A 22,736-nucleotide genomic window follows, 5' to 3' on the forward strand; every position below is an offset into this window, starting at 1 on the left:
CATGTTTGAAGTTATTTTATTCAGATAAGTCTCAGAAGAGAGATTACTGGGTGAAAGGGTATAGCCATCTTTCAGGCTGTTATATTATCTAGGGGGGCTGGGGCTGCTCTGAGAGAAGGGGTTTGAATTCATACACAGCATGTACTGGGGTGCTCTCAGTGCTTCTTGGGCTCCAAGGAGTATGGCTCCTTCATCCCAGGTTGCTTTGCCCTTTCATTGTAGAAGGGGTTCCTCTATGGTAGTCTTTATAAAGACCTATTTCCAGTAGGTTCAGTACCACAGATAGCTCCTTCCCAGAGGAGTGGTAAGATGCCTAAGAAGCAAGGAAGGGGAGGTACTGATGTCTAAGATCCCCAAGTGAAACATTGCTGGAGTCTAGGGCCAGCTCTTCCAGCTCTCTATACCTCACTTACAGCCCCCCTTCTCCACACACACACTCTCTCTCACTCTCGCGCGCTCGCTCGCTCTCTCTCTCTCTCTCTCTCTCTCACACACACACACACACACACACACACACACACACACACAGATGCATCATTTTAAGGTGCCGGGGTAGAAGGATATTAGAGGTTGACTCCAAGAGATCTAGCTGTTACTTGTGTTACAGTCCATTGCTGTAGCTCTCTGGGGGAGTAACAGGTAACTGCAACATCAAAAGTTCACCTTCATAGGTCTAAAAGTTGTTGTTACGTGGGCCCATCACAGAGATTCTAGGTCCCCCTATGAAGGAGAAAGTACAGCATTTTAAACATATGATGTCTAAGACTGTGCTTACTTGCTGCTCCTCCCACGCTGTCAGGCAAACACCAAACTAGACAGATGGGCCGTGCACCATGCCCAAAAGCCAGTGGGCTCGGGAGAGAAAAGCAGGCTCGTCTCAGAGGTGGGGCCTCTCCATGCAACTGAGCTAGTCTCTGGTCCCCTCTGACTTGGATTAGGAGACCCTGGACCTCCTCACTTGTTAGACTCGCTTCTGAGAGAAGCGTGATCTCCAGAGGGCCTTGGAAGCTTCACCTGAGGTTTTTAAAGAACAGGAAGCACTTTGAATTACAGGTGGAAAGAGGGATTGGTGTTTTAAGCTTGGAGGGTCTTAGAGATAAACTCCTCCTTCCTTTAGGTCAATGCTCAAATTCCCCAAGAAGTTACACGACTTGCCCGAAGCCCCACAGCTACCTAAGGCAGAGTCGGTGTTCTGTCTACCATGAAATCAGAGCAGAAGTGGGATTGTAAAGGGTTGCTTAATTCCCCCGGACAGGTCAGAGCCAACGTATTTGTCACTGTGACACTATTCAAGCAATCACCGTTGCTAAGCATCACTGTTTCCTGAGCCAGAAGCTGAAGAACCTGCTTGTCCATAGCAAAGCTCCCATCACCTCTTCAATCCCTCCTGGATGTCTCATTTCTAATCCTTACTGAAAATGACTTTGGGAAGCCCCTCCCCAGCTAGTGGCTTCCCAGTGTCTGTGACAATTAATGAATTTCCAACTGGAAAGCCAGGGAGAGAGGTTAAAAATAAGAACCCACCACAGAACTAAGGTGCGACATCTTCATTCCGGGGTAGCCGCTGAGAAATGATACTGCAGGGACTTCCATTTTCATTAATGCTGGGGTTGGAAACCCTCCCCCTTCCTGCCCTGCTTCTGTCTGTGCCTGGGATGATGTGGCCATCCCACGTGCTCGTCAGTAAGAAACTTTATCGCCTCCCACACTCCATCCTAAAGCCTTTCTCCAAAGAGCTGAGTGTGGGCATTGGCTGCAAGTCAAGTCGACGTTATTTTTGCAGTCCTCCAGCTAACTCACTTGGAAATGTCATGGTGTTGGGACATGTGCTTTCCCAGCCATGCCGAGGGGTCTGCCCACATGGATGGGTGGAACTGTGCAAGTACACGTGTATACTTTTTCACACATGCAAACAAACACACAAACAGGCGCTCAGTCACTGCAAAGGAGCACCCTCCAGTGCCTGAAGCTCTCCTCAGGCATCCTTCCAACGTGTTTCAAACTTAAGTGTGTGTTTACTCGTCACCTGCACAGAGGTCCAGAGTACCAGGTATGGTAGGAGGCTAAATGGGCCCCCGAAGATGTTCATGACCTAATCCCCAGAACCTGTGAAAATGTCACGTTACCTGGCAAAGAGGAATTCAAGTTGCAGATGGTATTAAGGTTGCTAGACAACTGATCTTAAAATAAGGGGAGTATCTGGATTAACCAGGTGGGCCCAATGTAATCACAAGGGTGCTTAACAGTGGAAGAGAGGGGCAGAAGAGGCCAGAGTGATACGACATGAAAAGGACTCCACCAGCCATTGCTGGATTTGAAGGTTGAGGAACCAGTGAATGTGGGCATCCTCCAGAAGGTGGAAAAGGCAAGGACACAGATTCTCCCCTCAAGTCTCCAGAAAGGAACATAGCGCTACAGACATCTTGTTTTTAGCCCAGTGAGACTCATATCAGATTTCTGACCAGCAGAACTGCAAGATAATATATTTCTGTTGTTTTAAACCACTGAGTTTGTGATAATTTTTTATGGCGGCTATAGAAAACTAACACACTAGGGAAGGAGAAAAAGGACAGAAGAAAAATAAGCATTGTTATGCCCTCTTTATATCAATCACCCTGGCACAGTTTATAGAAGGTGGCTGCCCAGACCTTCTGCAGATGTGTCAGGCATCTACGGAAGGACTGGAGCTGGAAGAGACTTGAGACCATTTTCCACTCAAGCCTCCCTTTTGCATTCTAGCAACGTGCTATCTGGGAGGGACGTAATGTACCTAAAGCCCTTAGCCCGGAAGCCCTCTGCCAACCGCACACTGACATCCTCTCTCAGATCATCCTAGGTTAGTAACCCTGGGTGTGTCTCTGGTCACGTGGGGCTAACAGCAAACCACTGAAACTGTAATGCTTAATGCCCGGATGGATCCAGCCAGGGGTTGTCTTTTCCTGTACTTGCTAAGGGTTTTTGTGGTGGTTGTATGTTGGCTTGTTTTCTGAGGGCAACACAGACTAACTGGCCTAAGCAACTTCTCTTTCTTCTGCATTCCTGGCCTTTATTCCGCCATGTGGGCAGCTGTGGAGGCTTCACACACCTGCTTGATTTCACAGCCCCCTTCAGTTCTGGCCACAGACCCTCACTGCCCTTTTCAAGATATGTAGCTTTTATGAGTCTGCAAGGAGCATGCACTTCCAAGCTAAATCAAGTTTTAATCACCATCCAAGATGGTCACTGAAATTCCTTCTGTCCCAGATCTTTCCATAGGCTGGCCCCAACCATGAAGAAATGTGTAAAATCTGGTGAGGGGCATTGGATCAGTTTTCCAGACTCACTCTAGCCCTCCTCCCCTTTCCTTACTCTGAATAAGGGCCTCTCTCTCTCCCTGTAGTCTTCCCGGGTTTTTAGAACCTAGTTAGGTGGGGTAGCACAGCTCCCATTTTGTTCCTGCCACCTGGATTGCCCACTCATCCCAAACTCTCTTGTGGCTCAATTAAAGCACCTCCCTTCAAGGTGTACTTTTGGCCTATTTCCCTCTGTCTGCCCTCCCGGAGTCGTGTGGGGTTGTTTGACTCTGAGCCTACCTCTTGCCTGATGTCTGCCCAGGAGAGGAGACCAGGCAATTAGATAGTATTCAAGCCCAGATGTCTGACAAAGATTTCCCTTTTGGGATGAAGCGTACCCAATTGACTTTAATAAAAGTCAACTGCTACCTGAAGGATGGAGGTGATCAGGACTTTTGGCCTTGATCTGTAGTTATGTCACGAAGAACTTGTGGGTGAGCCCAGTCATGTCTGAGGAGGCCTAGCTTCAAGGTCTTTCTTCAGTCGTTCGATGAGATTTGTGCCCCATCCATCTATGGAATGGGAAATGACTGGAAGGCACTGCGTGTCAGCATCTGCCTTCAGGGTACCAAGCACAGATCCAGTGTAGGCATCTCCAGGCCCTGCACAGATCATCTCTTGGGTGGGCTTCTACTCTCTGGCAGCGTCGTTGTCTGTGAGTGCCTCCTGCAGGGCACGCTCCATCCCAGTTGGGCACTTCTCTGTGGCCGTGACACGTCTCTCTGTTGGATTCCTATGAACACCACCACAGAGTCGGCACGTCATGTGTTCCCTGCCATCTGTCACAGCAGATGCAGAGACTGTAACACTTCTAGCTTAGGAGGGCATCCAACACCCTTGTGGGGTCTTTAAAATTCACAGCTAACAGTCAGAGCCTGTGCTTGCACGAAACCCCTCTTAAAGTCAAGATTTAGCAGTTGGTTGCCATAGCAACTTCCCTCATCAAGTCTGAACTCCTTTCAACGTAGATGGCCAGACTGGTTTTGAGGAGGAATACAGAAGAGGGAAGTTTGGTGAGTTCCGGAAATGAGGATGATTTAAGAGACGAATTTTGGAAATCCTCAAACTCTAACATGATATGTTTGAAAAATGTCTCTGTTGCTCTGACTCCGGGCTGCGTATAACATTATATGGAGGAAAGCTTTACTTGTTGTCAGTAGTGTGTCCCCACATAGTAATGAATGATGGAAATCTCATCAGGGGATAATGACTGTGAAGGCAATTTGAGAAAGGTAAACGTGCTCTACAAATGGTAGATATTGCCAGCATTAGGAAAATCAAGCTCTGCTCGAGCTCTGAGTTGTTACTGCATTTATTTTTACATGTGTTGTGGTAACTAGATATCAGGTGTGGAAGGTGGACTACCTTTTTTGTCAAAGCCATCCAGTTAAGAACATTGTAAGAGTCAGACTGATGGGTTTGACAACCTCTTGAGATTCCTTCCTGTTTTGTAATATCATATCCATGCCTAATGTCCACAAGGAAATTGAAAGATGATCTCCTTAAGGGCGAATCATTTCTGGGTCCTTGACCCATTAGTTGGCTTGATATTGGCACCTTGGGGAGAGGTGGTGGTGATGGTATCTATAAATTTGGGACACACTCTTTAATTAATTTGTTTATTTTCCATTACACAGTATTTATAAAAGGTCTCCTCAAATATAGGAAAAGCTAGCTTGTTCCTGCTCTTGTGCAGCTTATAGCCTAGAGTCCATGCTTTCTTTGGAATTGATACGGTATGAAGCCTGGCTCCTGGTACTTCCCTTCTTTTGCCCTCCTCTGGTCCTTGCCCTCGTTATCTTTCCTTCTATCAGAGAAACAGCCTTCACCTGAAAGCCTTATCATCAGCTACCGAATTTTCCGCTGTGTTTTCCTATGTTCGACTCCCAGCTCCCAGACCGCTCCTAGATACAGCTCAGCACCACTGAAGCCAATAAGTTTCACCCTATTGTGAATCTAACCTGCAAGGAAGCTTGAGTTTGTCATACAGGAGGCAAAATACTGATCTAACACTCCCTGTGGATCCCTCACAAACTAAGTTACTCATTTCGACTGCACTCCTCAGCACCTTGACTGAGCAGGTGTTGGAGAGGAAGACGAGTGTTATCTGTTAGTGAGACCCTGATGGACAGTAGCTTATAGGTCAGTCTCAACAAGAACGGATGCACTCAGATCCTAACAAAAACTTCTTGCTCAGAGCCTACCCAGTCCTTGCCCCCATAACTGTGAGGCCCCTTCACTTCATTTTTACTGTTTTTTATCTTTGAAAAGAGAAAATAGCTCTCAAAGGTATTATTCCATCTATATCCTTTTTGAGTGTTTCTTCCCAGGAAGATAAAGAAACCTTATCCTTTGTCTCCCTAGGGTCTGGCACCTTTGTAACTTCCAAATTTTAGGAAGTCACACTCCGTTCTTCCACTACCTATAAATTAAATAACCAGCCAGTGAAAAAGACAGTAGCGGTGCTTCAGTGGAACTGGTTTCAGCAGCTTAGGGATATGTAGCATCGCCTAAGGAATTATTAATATAAGGAAGCAGTTGCAATTTTCTTCAAAGTCAGACTAAGTAGAGCAATGCTTCTTAATCTTTTGGGGGTCTTGGATTTGCTTATAAATCTGATGAATGTTATGGAGGCCTGCTCAGGAAAGATGCACATACACATATGTACAGTTTCACATACGACTCCAGAGGGGTCGTGGACCTCTTGGTACACTGTTGAAGTAAGTAATGATAATGAAACATAGCGATACCCTAAACAAACATAGATGATTCTTCTGTTTATCAGCACCAAGGTAATGAGCCATTTTCACTTAAAAATAAAAACCCAGAGTTCTTATAAGACTGTGATAGGTATAAGTGGCCTCCTCTAAATACAGCAGTTGTTCTTGGGCTAGCAGCATGGCCTGGTTGGGAAAAAAGGTCTTGAGTCAGACAGACATAGGCTCAAATATTAACTCTGCCATTTAAATCTGTCTCTAGATCCCGTAATTCTTCTGAGCCTCGATTTCCCTCATCAGGATAGCATGGCTAATCATATGTACTTTTCAAATTTCTTAGAAACACTTGATGAAATAACTCACTTATGTGGTCTTCAAACATGTGTTGATCATCTAATATGTGTCTTGCAGTATACTGGCCACTGAGAAAATAACAATGAAGGAGTCCCTTTGCTCAAGGAGTTCTTGGACTTTGTGTCTGCAGAGCACATGTAATAGGTGCTTTGTAAACGTTAGTGTCCTCAACTAGTGAAAGTTATCACATAGTGAAAATGGAGAGGTTGGTGGTGTGTTCCTTCACGTGGGCAGTGGAGATGGGCATGTGTGGCATAATAGGATTTATGGTCTCATCCGTGCCAGTGTTAGTTTGATGTGATCATTTCATATTAATTTTCTCCAACACAGACATGTTAATCAATTTCTTCTTGTTTCTTTTTCTTCTTCCTCACCCTGCTTCTAAGGGGAATGCCTCTGCTACGAGGGTTACATGAAGGATCCAGTGCACAAGCATCTTTGCATTCGGAATGAATGGGGAACCAACCAAGGGTAAGTGAGGTGATGGCGAGTTAGCCAGTTCCCGGACGTCACCGCTCCCTCACGCGGACGTGACGTGGAGCAATTGTGTGGAGAGGGACAGAGCTAAAGGGTGGTTCTATTCTGAACAGCAAACAGATGAACGTGTCACTGTGCGTTTCCATGTTTACACCATCCCAGTGGTGTCCATCTCATCTTCCTCTCCATTTACGAGTTCAGAGGTGATGCCTCTGACTCGCAGCCCCAGGCCTCCAGCTGGGATCTGGGAATCAAGCTGTCCCTCTCTTCCTTTTCACACCGCCATCAGCCACGAGAATTCCACAGATAGAACTTAGCTGATGATTTTGTTGGAGACACGTGAAGTCGCACACACTCCAGTGTAGCTCTCCCAGAGCTCAACGAGCTTTGCAAGACTGATATGAGTGGAAACTTGTTTTCACCAGTACTGTCAGAGAGGGTGAAATGCAACGACTCAGGGAGTGCTTGGCATTGAGTCAAAGGATTTTCACCTGATCTCCAATTACCATTTCTTGTAAGATCTTTGCTTTTCCCCAAGCACAGACAACTGGGATAAAATAGTTACCTTGTCTATTGCTTTATATTTTATTCATTTTACTTTTTTTGAATTTTTTCATGGAGAAAAAATATACATAAGATAAAAATGATCATTTTCACCATTCTTAGGTGTACAGTTCAGTGGCATTAAGCACGTTCACATTGTTGCACCACCATCACCACTATCCATCTTCTATTGCCTTTTTTTTTTTTCTTTCCGGTATGCGGGCCTCTCACTGTTGTGGCCTCTCCCGTTGCGGAGCACAGGCTCCGGACGCGCAGGCTCAGCGGCCATGGCTCACGGGCCCAGCCGCTCCGCGGCATGTGGGATCTTCCCAGACCGGGGCACGGAACCCGCGTCGCCTGCATCGGCAGGCGGACTCTCAACCACTGCGCCACCAGGGAAGCCCTTCTATTGCCTTTTAAAAGCAACTTCCTACTTTGTTTTGGGTGCTGAGAGATTACTTTCTGCCTTGGCTGGGTTGTGGAGGAGGGTGTGAGAAGACAGGGATCAATGAACGCTAACTAATAATAGCAATCAATGGGACAGGGGAAACTAGAAAGAAATCAAGGCAAAAGCCACCTCGGGGCTTCCCTGGTGGTACAGTGGTTGAGAGTCTGCCTGCCGATGCAGGGGACATGGGTTCGTGCCCCGGTCTGGGAAGATCCCACATGCCGTGGAGCGGCTGGGCCCGTGAGCCATGGCCGCTGAGCCTGCGCTCCGCAATGGGAGAGGCCACAACAGTGAGTGGCCCGCGTACCGGAAAAAAAAAAAAAAAAAAAGCCATCTCGGAGTGATTGCTTAGACTGCAGAGTGGAAATGTGTTTGTAGCCTGGCAAGGTGGAGAAAAGAAATCACCGTCCCTTCCCACGGCATCAAGGAGGACTCCTAGCCCTGAGTTCGATGCTCAACCTCCTCTCTATGATTCGGAGGAGCCCAAGCCTAGAATACTGAATGTGGTTCTGGACTCTCAAAGCAATAAATAGGGAGAAAAATGGGTGAGAGTTTGGAGAAGAGCAATAAAAATGATTGCAGAGCCCAAAGGAGTGATTTATGATGAAGGGGAAGAAGAACCCCACTCAGAGAACTTGACCAGCTGATAACTAGGTCATGGAATGATAGATGCCTGTAGATGTTCGAAGAGGGCAGATGTGCTGGAACAGGTTGAAGTTGAGGGATAAGGACAAGAGAGAATGAAGTTAAGGAAAGGAAATCTGAGTCACAGGTCAGAAAACTTGGGGGAAGTCAAAACGCCATGAAATTTTTCTGTTAGTGAAAATGAAGGATGGCTCCGTTGTTCCACTGAATCTGTGATCTTATCAGGGAGGCAGTCCACAAAGTGTAGAGGAAGATGTTTGGAGAAGGGTAAATGCATATGAGGTGGCCGGTTGTTGAAAGATTGGTGGGAAGGGCAGAGAACTTGGCTTATAGATGCCAAGTGGAGTTTGAATAAAGAGTGCCATTTGCTATGGTTATGTAAAGTCAGTTCAGTCCCCTTACGCTCTGCCCTCTGACATGTTTGCATAGTTGCCAAGGAGCCAAGATTTTAGCTTATGTGCTGGCCGAAAATCTCAGTTGACTGTGATTCATATTGAGTAAAATATTGGAAAAGGTGATGGATAACCAGCTCTCTGTCTCTTAGCCTGCATACCTGCTGCTGAAGTAAACAATGACAAAAAATCATTTCACTTTTGTGCCCTGAATGATCCAGGCTGGCTCTCTGCAGTGATTGGATTTGGTGGCTAATCGCTCAAGCCTCCACATCCCTTGCCTTGTAGACAGATCATGTGACGATGGGCCTGACTTCACTGGGTAATTGCACAAGGCTTCATCATTCCCTCTGGCTGTGTGTAGAGACAGTCTTGGATGTAGACAAGAGCCTCCAGGGAAATGGTGGAGGCCCCACGTTGGTGTCATTTAAAATAAGACAGGCTAGAGCCCTGAGTTAGAGACTGACAGGAACATTAGCCCCAGGAAACAGACAAGGAGACCTAATCTATCATTTCCATCTCTAATTTCCATTATTCTCTGATCATCACTGTCTATAAGGTCTCATTTTGGACACTAATAAAATAATGGAGCAACTGTTAGGAGGGAAAAAAAGTGACTGTCATGAGAATAATGGAACCAGGAGTGATAAGCAGCATGTTTACATGTATATAAAAAAGTGCCAGACAAAGGACTGCATCTTCCTCATAAAATGACAAGATAAATGAAAAGTAGAACATTCATACATCTTGATTTAAATCAGCGATCGGATGCCACGTTTCTTTAAATGATTCTTACAAAATTAATGAAAATTGATTTGAACGTGAAGACTGTCACTTGAAAAGTACAGATTGCTAACTAATGACACGTACTGGGGTATTATGGAAAAATCAGTGGCAGGCCTGATCTTCCTGAATGTTTTATTTAATGGTCCGGGAGGGAGAGGTGAACAGCTTGTGTGGGTGTTTATGTTTGTCACTTAGTATTCTATATTGCATACATTAAAGTAGCTGAACATGCTTTTGAAGTCGAACAACCCAATCCTAGGCCAGTGAAAGTTAAAATGAATTCCCTTGTGAAAATCTAGGTTAATGTACCAGGACAGAAGTATCAACAAGCAGTCGTGACTTTCAGACAAGGAAGAAAATTGGTCAAGGACATTAATACAAAAAATTACAAATGGATGATTCTGGGAGACAGAGGAGTTATACCTGCAGCTTTATCCAGACTCTGCTTTGTGCTTCAGTTTACCTGGACCTGTATGTGTGCGTGTGTGTGTGTGTATGTGTACATGAGTGAGCTGGTTTATTTATAGAAATCCTCTCCCCACCCTACTCCTTCATCTACTCTCTCACTCATTCATGTTTTCAGCAGATATTCACTGTATTACCCATCGTGGCCCAGGATAAAGTAGGTTGCTAATTATAAGAAAATGTTATCTCTGCTCTGGAAGAACTAATAGTCTAGAATAGATAGATGGGCACCTAACAAGAAAATTACAATGAATTCTAAAACCTATTAAAATAAAGGTTTGAGCAAAGTTCAGTGGGATTACAGTTTGACTCATGTGACATCTAAGGATCTGGAATAGGATTTCATGAGGAAGTTAGATCTTGAACTGTTCTATTTAACAGGTCACGAAGGTAATTCTAGGCAGAAAGAACAGCATATGCCAAGGCATGGAGGCTTAAGAAGCATGGTTTTTCCAGGAATGGCAAACAAATAACTCAGGGTAGCTCATGGGTGCAGTTTATAGAGACAGGAGAAGAGGCTGATAAGGTGGGTAGAGACTAGATCTTAAAGAGCTCTTGCTTACTAAGGCTTTGAACCTTAAAGCTCCATGTGTACACCCCTGGAATTGTCAGCAGGAGGTGTCTGTATATGTGGAGGGCTGTTCCGTCACTACACATTATTTTTCTGGACCCTTCAGAAGAAATTAAAACGATCCTAAAAAGAAAACAAAAACCAACACAAACGCACAAAAAAAAACCCTCTCAAGGCTAAGGTTTTATTTATCTGGATCCTGCGAATAAAGCAGCCTTAAAATTATCCTGTAGATAAAAGTTTTGAAGACCAGACAGCAAAGAGTGACAGAAAATTGGGGACCATAGGTACAAGACATGTGAATCGAGGGGGTTGCAGCCATTTTTGGTGACTCTGGTTTTGCCAGAAATGCCCAAGGAGAAGCGAGGCTAGTTGAGAAATTCGTGTGTGAATCTTGGTGATAAAGCCAGCCACTGTAGTTTACCCAGGTGACAGGATTCAGGGTGGCAGGTTGTAAAATCACTGAACTCATTACAAAAGAGGGTCTGATTCACTAAAAGTAAAAATAGCTTCAAAAAGATTTAAACAAAGTCATGGATGACAGACTTCTAATGAGTTATTAAAAGAACATAGGATGCTTGAGGTTACATCCTTGGTCTCTGAGGTTGGCAACAAAATCAATCATTGCCTGCCCTAGCACCCTTGGTGACCCAGGTGCCCAGCAGAGGACCCGGGATGGAAGGATCCCGCCCTGGTGCAGGGCTTCACCACATCTCTGTCTAACCTGTGTGAATCCACAGCTGCTCAGCCTCCCAACCCTGTGGCTTCATAGACACAGCCAGGGACTGTTAGTGTCTCTATGTGATATTTGTCTGCTAGGACAACAAGGACAAATTAAAAAATTTCACAGATAAGAAATGAAACCAATAAATGAGGGTGGAGGAGGCAAGAGAGGTGATTTACGTGAAAATATTAGAAGAGAAAAAACAAATTTATTTAGTTACTTTGGAGATTATTAAGAAAGGCTCTAATAATGTTTTTTGTTAAATTAAGAGTATACCCAGTGGCCTCTAGATACATTTTTCAGAACACCACAGTCAGATTAAATTCATGCATTTGAAGATTCCCGGTAAATAATAGACTGATTTCTTATTCTGGCATCTCAGATACAGAGGGCAATACCAAGGAGATTCCCCACTAGAGAACATATTACTAGATTTCAGTGCTGAAGAATGGTGACAGAGTGATAATTTATGAGATGGGAAAAGACCAGCTGTGGAAATGAACAGGTGTTTCTCCAAGGTTTTAGAAGCTGTTGTCAGGAATAATCCTGCTCATCAGAGCACTTGTTTCACTGCCTGCTCAGGAGGCAACATACTTACCTACTTACCATGACATCCCCCCCAGACTAGTACATGTGTGTGCTTGTGCCTGCGCATGCACGCACACACACACTCACACACTCGTACATAGCCCGTGCCACCTTAATATGGCCTTTCCATTGTCCCAGGTTTGTACTGTGCTTTCTCTTTCTACAGTTCATCCCTGCTACTCACCCTCCCAGGGATCCCTGCTTACGGATTCTAAATCTGTATAAGGAACAAATGCCCCACACCATAGAATCCAGTTTCCTTTTCAAGCCAAGAATGGGGACCATGTTTGTCATGGTTGGCCTCAGCCCCTCGGTCTTGCTCCAAAGCGTCCTTGACAGAAGGTAATTTTATTAGGATCTGTCTGAATGATGCCATCCTAAACATTTCCCTAGAGACCACTCACAGAAAAATGACCACAGCCCACTAGAGAGGATGCCTTTGCCTCTGAGTTCTAGGTGTTAGCAGAGACCAACCTGCACTGATGATTCCAAAGGATCTAAAACCCATTCTCACCTTCTGGCCACCTAAAGCTGAGCCAGAACAGTCTCTCAGCTGTCTGAGCATCAAAGTGCAAATACTGAACATTGTATGGCAGTGACTAGAATGCTAGGGGGTAGCTCTGATTCCCAGCCCAGGTCTTGGGCAGTGTCTGGCCTTCTTTGACCTTCCCAGAGTCTTGTCAGAAGTGGCTCAGATGGAGTCAGACAGTCCTGCGTGACATTTGACATTTCCTGACTTTCATTTGTCCGTTTCTAGCTCATCGTCTGGCTTTTATTTCCCCACCCCCATGCCTGTCTCTGTATCAGTGATGCCCTGTTCACCTTCCTCCAACCCCTCAGACAAGATTTGCAGGCCAGCCTGCTGCTGCTCTTTTATCTCTGGGCGCCCTCCTCCCCTTGCCTCCAGCCCCAACCTCGTTGTCTGTGCCCAGCTCCTGTCATTGCCATGCCAAGCACAAACGGGATTATCCTCCCATTAGCTCTCTTTTTATTGTCCTTTTTTCTCTTTGTGTGTGTGTGTGCGTGTGCATGCGTGTGTGACTCTTTCTAATTGTGTGCGTGCGTGTGTGACTCTAATTACCTCTCACTTATTCACTTATTCCTAGCAAGGGTTTCCAGTGGTTTTATTTGGCCCTTTATTTCTCATTCTTCTTTTCTTCCCTCCCTTTCCCTTTACTTCCATCTGCTCCACTTCCCCCAGGAGTCAGTGGAAATGTGGCTGTCCTTTCTCCCACCTATTTCAGTGTCAAACAGGTCATCTTAGCTCTTAGTATTAAACCTAAAGTTCCTAGTTCCTTCTCTCGCTAGAAACTCTGCTGTAACCTGATTCTAGCTGAAATATTGCCCTGTAGAAAGAAGGAGAACTGACCCCCTCTGGGTGAGCAGGCAGGAACTGAGTGGTTGAAAGTGGATCTCCACCTACCAGGACCTCCTCAGACGGGCTTAACGGGGTCAAGTCCCCTCAGTTGTCTTGGGGGACCCTGCACCTCATTCTTAGGGATTTTTCTCAAGTGGAAACATGTTTAATTTGACCCATTTTCACAAAAGGCGTGTGGTCAGTCAGCTGAGTACAGCCATATGCTTTGTACATTGCAGGTAGACATCTAGCACAGAGAGCAGCTGAGGGGTGAAACCTCGCCCCTGCAGGCCCAGGAAAGCAAACTCTGAGACGCAGGGGGCATTTGTCCTGATGCGCGCCTTTTTCTCATTTGCACAAATGCAGTTGAGGAGCTAGAGCTGCCCCTGGCCGGGGTTGTTCTAGGTGATGCCCTTTGCTCCCCTCTTAGAGACAACTGTAACCTTGGTTACTCAAGATGATAAGAGAGCAAAATACGCCTAATAATTGACTCCCTGATGCCAGTTCATGGAGCAAATACTTAAGAATCATCTGGGGACCTAATACTGATTTCCGATTGCTAGCCCAAGAGATATATTAATTTCATGGGTCTGGGAGAGGGCCCAGTCTTTGTACAGATGGAAAGCTCCCCCCAAATGCTTCTGCAGCCCAGCCAGACTTAAGAGGCCCTTCCTAAGCAAGGCGTGGAGTCCCCACATCCCCACCAGGAAGGCATCCTGTGGGGGTGCACCAGTGCACCATCCCCTCTGATGAAAAGGATGGGTTTGTAGACTAGTGGCTGAGTGCATCCTAAAGGATTCTTGTGTTTTACTGTTGGGGAGATAGAGGGCCAGAGAGGTGAAGAAACTTGCTCAAGGTCACATAGCTGGTGGCCAAGCTTTATAGTGACAGGTGGGTATTGGAGATAAATCAGTTGGGTAAATACTGATTTCAGAGAGAGCCAGTGTGATAAGCGTGTGACATTCTGGAAGTCATCAGCTGTGGATGAGAGGTGGGCATTCCCCACCTGCTTCTCTGCATCCTCCTCCCCAGGGCACCGAGGGGACTCAGCTTCATCCCACCCTTCCCCACACGACAAGTGTCTGCAGTCCCCCTACAGTACTACCTACCCCCTGGAGGAGAGTGAAACATCCACGGTGTTCTCTCTGACTAGTCCAGTCACGGTACCAAGAGACTCATTTTAAACAGTACCGGAGGCAGGAACACTCATATTTCCTCCAGTATGACCACCAGGGTGAAAAAATCAACCTCGATTTACCCTCCCATCTGCTCGAGAATGGAAGATAAATTGTTTCAATTTTATAGAAATGAATGTTTTATGTTTGGCCCAGGCTTTCCAGAGAGTGTCCTGAATTTATATATTCTACTGAATGCATGGATGTTTTCTACTAGGAATGCTCCCTGGACCTGCAGCTTCTTTGGGTTTCAGTCTGAGAATACTAGGTTTGAGGGTGCTGTCATCTTCCCTGGCTTTGGGCATCTTGGCTTTTATCTTTTTTTTTTCTTTAAAGTAAATAGAAAAAAATCCACTCATTATCCCGTGCTCAGAGAAAACTACCATTACCATTTTGTCATATTTCTTCCCAGTTTCTTTTTCTATGCATCAAAAGTTTTGCTTTCCACTGCCCCCCTTAATTTTTAATGCATTTTTGTTCTCTTTCGTTATTTAACAATGAGCATTCATTACTTTTGTAACCACAAAATTTGGGGGAAATTTCAGAAGGAAGCTTTAAAGGTGTCTTTGTTGTATATTATTTTTCTCAAAACGTTTTCTCTGGGGAAGTTATTCTTAATATCTATCTGAAAAGCCTCATTTGAAAACCTGGTTTTGGAGGAAAGAAGAAAGTGGCTCAGGGTCTAGCGTTCAGGTCAGATTCCTCTAATGTAAACATCTCTGTAAGTTTTTGTATAACAAAGGGCTGGATGAACACCAAGAAGTGACCCTCGAATTCAGCACATATTTAATGCAGTACAACTTCAATGTCACTGAAGATTTTGAGCAGTCCCTCAGATAATGCTGATTAATTACTGCCATTTATTAAGCGTATAGTGCTGGGCTCAGTGTTGCTGTTGTTGTTGTTTTAATATCATCACTAATCTTGATAAAAAGCCTCCACACTGGTTAAGAGGTGAGCAGTTAGTAGTGTTTATTCCACCTGCAGTTTCTGTGAAAACAATTTCAGTAAAAGTCATCTTAAGGTTTATTCTTCCTAGATAAGTACTTTGAATTCTGCTTCGAACATTCACACTACAATTATTTTTTCCTAAGTTTTAACTTTATATAATCTCAGGAATTGGAGAGCAAACATTTTGTCACTGCATGTCTTGGTTTTTATTTTATCTTTTTTTTTTAATAAAAGGAATGCATATAATTCGTAGAAAATCAAAAAAAAAAAAAAGAAAAGAAAAGAAAGTCACCCACAGAGCAGTAAAAAAAAGACAATCCAAGCCACCTGAAGTGGCATCCCCTGGAGGGAACTCATTCTGAACTCTTTTGTTTGTTTAGGGATAATCTTTTTTTTTTTTTTAACAAAAATCACACTATATTGTTATATCTCTTGCTTTTTTTTGCATTACGCGGGCCTCTCACTATTGTGGCCTCTCCCATTGCGGAGCACAGGCTCCGGACGTGCAGGCTCAGCGGCCATGGCTCACGGGCCTAGCCGCTCCACGGCATGTGGGATCCTCCCGGACCGGGGCACGAACCCGTGTCCCCTGCGTCAGCAGGCGGACTCTCAACCGCTGCACCACCAGGGAAGCCCTCTCTTGCTTTTTAAAATATATATATTCATATATACACATACGTATATATGTATGTATATGTAATGAGAAAGGTGCCTATTATTATGTGAGGCTCAGCAGTATGGTGACCAGGGTCACAGTGGTGAACAGAATTGCCTGATGCCAACATCTAGGCTCTTTTCATTAGACCATGACGCTACTCAACAATTGGAATAATCTTTTCCTTCCCTGGTACTCTTCTTCCCATCAAGTTTATTAACCTTTCCACATGGTTTTCCACACTGAGAGTAGCATGGTTGGCTTAAGGAGAGATAGCCTGGAAACCAGGCTTTCCAGCTGAGGTTGGCTTTTGGATCTAAGATCTTTGGTTGGAGGAGAGTCCCCAGATTTCTGTTGTGTAGGACTGTGAAGGGAGGCCGTGGACAGCTGTTCAATGCCCCAGTGCTGCACTAGCCCAATTAGCCCCGGAGGTGGAGGATTTCCGTGTGGCTGCCCAGACCACAGTGCCCGGCACAGACTTCCTCTAATCCTGACGTACAAGCAGAGACTCCCTTGCTTATAACCAAATGAGAAATATGACTTTATTTATGTCTGTATTTATTTTTTTATTGGAGTATAGTTGATTCACAATATCATATTAGTTTCAGGTGCACAACATAGTGGTTCAATATTTTTATAGATTACACTCCATTCAGAGTTATTATAAAACATTGCCATACATCCCTGTCTGTATAGTAGTTTGTACCTCTTAATCCCCTACCTTGCTCCTGTCTTGCTCCTACCCGCTTCCCTCTCCCAGCTGGTAACTAGTTTGTTCTGTATATCCGTGAGTCTGTTTAGGCCTTGTTATATTCCTTCCACATGAGACGGATGACTTTAAATGGAGTGAGTGCTCACCGTGGTGGGATGGTCACAAATGGGAACATATTCCACACTGAGAGAAGCCTACCTGGAGTTAAATTAACATCAAAGCCAGTGAGCCGTAGTACTTTGCATGCCTGGTATTATAACACTTCCCACACTCTACCCTTCAGGGGCAGTAGTAAGAGTCGTGATACTAATATAGTAATAATAATAGCTGACACATATAGTTCTTGGGGTGCATCAGCCAGCCCTCTAGGTTCTTTTCATGTACCAACAAATTTATTTCTCATTTCAACACTATGAGTAGAAACTATTGTTTTCCCCATTTTACTGGTGACCTGTTGAATATTGCAGCAATATTGAAAGTCTCATTGGCAAGAAGAGAGAATCTCGGTCCCTAAGGAGAACTTTCTGTTGCCAAACCCCTCAAGGGCTACTGTTCTGAGAGTCTCAAAATGAAAGCAAGGGAGAGGCTACAATTCGGCCTTGAGGCTCTGGGGACAGGGGATCCTTGAGTCGATGCCTTGATTAAAACAATGACAAGTATGTAGTCTGTAGTTAAGTATCTCTTCCAGAATGATGTAGAGTCCTAGGGAAAGTGACGTGTCACTAGAGGGACCTAGCTGGAGGCCTAAACACAGTAAACGCTCTAGGCTGGTAACTGTTGGGACCAGACACCTGTTACTCAGTAGCTCTGTGCTCTGGCCAGTGTAAAACCACAACTGTGGATTCAAATCAAGGTGGCCCATTGTAGCAGAGGCCATGGCACACTCTTCACCGTGGACCCTATGCAGGCATTGCATTTGCCCATTTACTGGCACAAATGTGGGAGACTAAAACACCTAGGCAAGTCCTTGCTATTGGCAGAGATTCCAGAGCCTTTGCCCGATGGGTCAGGAGTGAGATCTTCACGTTTGAAGGATGGGGCCATCCATTTTATTCAGACTACTTGGCCTGGAAAGAAGGTAGTGTGGGATATGTTCAGAGGTTCTTCTTTCCAGGTATAGTCTTAAATATTGTCAACCAGACTTCACTTAATAGCCTTGGTCAAATGATCTCATCTTAACCAGGAGGCTGGGGATACCTCACTTCCTAGAGAGTTTATGTTCACCTGCTCATATTTTTATCTGTATGGGAGGCAGCATAGCACAATGGGAAGAGCACAGAGTTGCAGACAGACAGGCTTGAGCTCAAATCTCATTTCTTCTACTAAAAGCCCTCAATTTTTGGCTAGCTTCATAACTTTTGAGGCTCAATTTCCTTTTCAGTAAAAATAAGAATGTTGCACTCAATAATGTTACATAAAATATGTAACCACTTAAATAAGTGATGGCGTCAAGTATCCAATTGATGATGTTTTTTTGCATTGGTCATAGCCTCATTTATGTTCTGTGAACTGCCTGCAAATGATGAGATCTTAACATCAGTTCGGCAAGTTGGGTTTAGAGGAATCCACCTCTAGAATATAAATTCCACGAAGGCATAAACAATGTCTCTTATCTATCATTGCATTGTCAGACCCTAACACACTGCTTGGCACATAGTAGGTACTCAGTAAATATTTGTAAGATAAATAAAGGCATGTGGTCATCTTTGGGCAAGACATCCACAGACTTCTGCTTTCTGAACCTAACTGTATCTTTAGACTCTCTTATGAGAGTGGTGACTCACCTCCGTAATTTCAGGAAGTAGGAGTAAGAATATCAGCTGAATCGCTCACAGTTCTATACACTCAGAGCTGGGAGCCCACCTCAAGGTCATATCATCTCACCTGCCACCTAGTATAGGAATCCCTCCTACAGCCTTTCTAGCAGATGGCCACCTGAATGCTATCAGTGAAGAAGGCTATGTTCTTGGAAAAGGCAGCTCATACCGTTGTTGTAATGCAGATTCTTAGACAGCTATCCTTCAGGCTGAGCCAAAATATGTTTTCCTGTAACTTCGATCCGTGTGGTCAGCTCTGTCCTTTGGAACAATAAAGAATATGTTGATTTCTTTCTTCTATGCTCAGGACTGCTAGCTTATATGGTGCCTTTGTGTGGATTAGAAAAACGTGCTTATCTGTTGCAGAGTGTGGGGTGGATGGATGCCTGTGAACAACTGGGACCACCATATATGGTCTGGCTACACGTTCATGTTATCCCATGTATTAGCTATCCCTGCTATTTCGTGTTATCTGTGAATTTAATTAACATAGCTTCAGTGACCTTCTTCAGGTAACTGATGAAATTGTTAAAGAGAACGCCACCAAGCCCTGCTCCCATCAGAGACTTTCTTGCAGGTTGACCTTGACCCCTTACTCGAAACTTGTTGGTTACATGTGTTCAATTACACAGAAATTCATCAGCTGTATAATCATTCAACCTTCATATTTCCATCTAATCCATGTAAAAGATTTTGTCAAGTGTCTGGCCCAGAATGGGTGCTCAATACATTTTCTAAGTCAGGGAATGAATGCCTTTCTGAAATCAGGGTAGATGACTTCTGTGCTGCCCTTTGAAATGCTGACCTAGAGATGCCATCAAAAATGGTCATGAGCCTAGCTTGGGACACCCCGCTTGTTAGTGAGTCCAGTCTAGCTCTTAGACATTTTGGCATTCTTGTTTTTTTTTTAATTGATCCATCCTCTTTCTCTAAAGAGCCCGAAGCTGCTGAAAATTTGCTTCCACACTTGTGGCTCTTGGACCATCTATTCCTCCAGGCCATGCAGTTTTATCTCATTAAGAGTCTTGCCTCACAAGGAGTTCCAGCGATGTGACTCTCAACAATTTCCTACCTGATAAGTGAAGGTAAAGGTCATAGTAAGAGCTAATATTTACTGAGAGTTTACACTGTGCCTGGCACATTTCTAAGAGCTTATATATTTTAATCTTAACAACTCTTTGAAGCTCTCCCTTTTTACAGATGGGGAGACTGAGGCACCAAGAAACTTGGTAACTTAGCCAAAGCTTGCACCATAGTAAGTGCCATACTTGGCATTCAAACCTAGGCAGTCTGTCTGGAGTCCGTGCATATAGCTCACGGGGTGCTGCCTGACAAGGAAAGGATCTACTCTATGAACAAGCAGATGTGTGCGCAGCAGATGCCCCCTTTTCTGGTGTCTTGCCCCATCCTCCCCACTCCCTCCTCTGAAGTAATGTGAGTCAGGCAGCTGAGCTGGCTGCAGGCACGATGGTCAGGACCACCCTCCACCCCACGTTCTCAGTTCTCCAGTTTGGGGGATTGAGCTAGTGTCACCATCGTCTCTCCGCCGTCAGCCACTTCATGGGCTTTTCCTCCCAGGTCCCAGAAGCATTTGTTCTTGGAAAGCCTGTGGAGAGGTGGAGCTTAGCCCAGAGGAATGAGCCACTTTAGGCGTCAATGAAGTACATGTAGAGAGGTACTTGGGGTGCTCCACCTGAGCAAGGGGAGGAGGTCAGTGCGTCATGGGCTCCTTCCGTGGGTCAGGCTCTCTTCCAGGTGCTTTGTATCTGTTACCTCATTTAAATGATAATAGGGAGACTCACTGATCGCTTTCTATGTGAAGGCATCATCTGTAGATGCTTTGTGAGTGTTCACAGCCTCCTTTCCTCACACTGTGCAGATGAGGAAGCAGTGGCACAGAGGATTCAATCACTTGCTCAGAGAACACGGTAGCAGTGGGAGGAGAAGGGATGAACCCGGAAGTCTGATTCTCAGTCCAGGCCCTCAGTGGGATGCATGAGGATGAGTCTGGCCACCATAGAGCCTCTCAGGATAGGTCCCTCCTAGCTCTCAAGGCTCCCAGCATTTGTTTCCAGCCTGAGTGAACTGCTTGCTCTTGATCACACTGACCTTTTACTTTATCTTCTCCCTACTTTTGCTCAGGACATCTCTTCCCCTGCAGTTCTCTCCTTCCAATGCCCCTCCCCATTCCCAGTCTCCCGGGTGCAGCCCAAATTCCTGCTCCTTTATAAAGCTTTCCCTATTCTCCAATATGAAGCCACCCCTTCATCCTTTGGGCTGCCTCAGGCCTGTAACTCTGTCTTGTGGCCACTGGCACATGGGGCCTTGTTTATATCCCTAGACTTGTCTTGACTCCTTGTAGACAATAAGACTTGTAGCGCAAGGGCTTAATTTTGAGTCTCATTCTCAGGTACAGAGTGTCTTGCATGTAGTAGGTGCTCAATAAAAATTAAATAGTTGCTGTTCGTGAGATTCCAAGCATTATGAGAAATGAACTAGTAGAGAAGATACAGTAAGTCCCCTACATACAAACGAGTTCCATTCTGAGAGCATGTTCATAATTTGTAAAGTCCAACAAAGTTACCCAACTAACCCAGTCAGCTATATAGTACTGTACTGTAATAGGTTTATAATACTTTTCACACAAATAATACATAAAAAACCCCCACAAAAATAAAGAAAACATTTTTAATCTTACAGTACAATACCTTGAAAAGTATTGCAGCTGGCATACAGGGGCACGTTCGCATCTTTGAAAGTTTGCAACTTGAAGGTTCGTATGTAAGGGGCTTACTGTTTGGAGGCAGGAAGGAGATGACCTTGAGATCACTCACAACACATCACTTCTACTGAGGACTTCCTTTGTGCTGGACACCCTATTCCAGGCTCACAATAGTCCTATAAGGTCCAACCCACTAGGAGCTTAAATACATTAGGAATTGAGCCCGTAGAACGTAATTGTTAAAACTATACAAGCAGACCACCTGAGTCTCAATCCCGGCTCTGCCACTTACTGGCTCTACCCACTTCCCTTGGTCAAACTGCTTAAGTCCTCTGTACCGCAGCTTCCTCCCCTGTGAACCAGGCGTGATCATAGTACCTACCTCATAGGGTTGTAGTAAGAGGTGAACGACAGAACCATGCAAAGCAAGAGTAGAGGGTGTTGGTAATGCCAGGTGGCAAGGGGATCAGATGGCCCTTCCTCCGAGAGTCAGAGAATCTAGCAGCAGGTATCATAATACCTGCCAGGGGAATGGTTTTCAGGAGGGAAGTCCTGCGTCCATTTTTAAAAATCTTTCCATTTTGACCACTGGCCAGGCTGGGTCTCTTTGTTTGGTTTGATTTGAACTTTTCTCTTCCTCTCTGCTAGCATCAGTGCATCGTGAAGACGCACTCCTGTTCTTCAAAATCTTTGTCTCTCCCTTCCCCAAATTGTGCTTTCCACCGGGCAGAGGAGGGTGTGGTTGAGCACAGCAGCATAAACTCAAGCCTCTTGCCTAATTACACTGCAGTCAGATTTTCCACGCAAGCCCCTATCGTGGCAGGATGCCCTCTTTGAAGTCATTAGTCTTCACAGCAGGGAGAGCACATCATCAAAGATTCCGTTTCCCAGCAACCCTTGCTGTGTGCCCTTGCTCACCAGAGGATTGCAGAGGGAGAGAGAGAAGAGCCTACAAGTGCATTAAGTCCGCTGTTCTCTCCTCTGGCCCTGGACCACGATCCCTTTGAACTGAAGCCCAGGGAGAGGGCTGGTGATGCTATCACAAAACCTCTCCCTGTTCTTTCAGTTTTAACCAATTTAACAATTAAACTTGCTAGGGCCAGGGATATGAAATGTAGGACATGGTTAAGGTTCCAGTCTATAATCTAAGGCCCTATGGGATGGGGGTTGGGAAGGTAACAAAAGTGGCTCTGAGGCTCTAGGCACTTAGCATGTACTTGATAATGACTATGAAGAATCTGCTGTGAAGTTAAAATTCTGTGTGTGTGTGTGTGTGTGTGTGTGTGTGTGTGTGTGTGTGTGTGT

At 45.0% G+C, this 22,736-nt stretch overlaps 1 protein-coding gene across 3 annotated transcripts in view; it reads left to right on the plus strand.

The window, feature by feature from the left end:
- Positions 1–22,736, plus strand: part of ASTN1 (astrotactin 1) — a 332,481-nt gene that overhangs the window by 161,740 nt on the left and 148,005 nt on the right. For all 3 annotated transcript variants that reach the window (XM_027086238.1, XM_027086239.1, XM_027086237.1), the window contains exon 8: positions 6,790–6,874. In XM_027086238.1, the coding sequence (XP_026942039.1) occupies positions 6,790–6,874 (85 nt within the window). The remainder of the gene's footprint in view (positions 1–6,789; positions 6,875–22,736) is intronic.

This window comes from Aethalodelphis obliquidens, unplaced genomic scaffold (genome assembly GCF_003676395.1).
Source record: "Aethalodelphis obliquidens isolate GAN/ISIS:26980383/991018 unplaced genomic scaffold, ASM367639v1 scaffold55, whole genome shotgun sequence".
Lineage (NCBI taxonomy): Eukaryota > Metazoa > Chordata > Mammalia > Artiodactyla > Delphinidae > Aethalodelphis > Aethalodelphis obliquidens.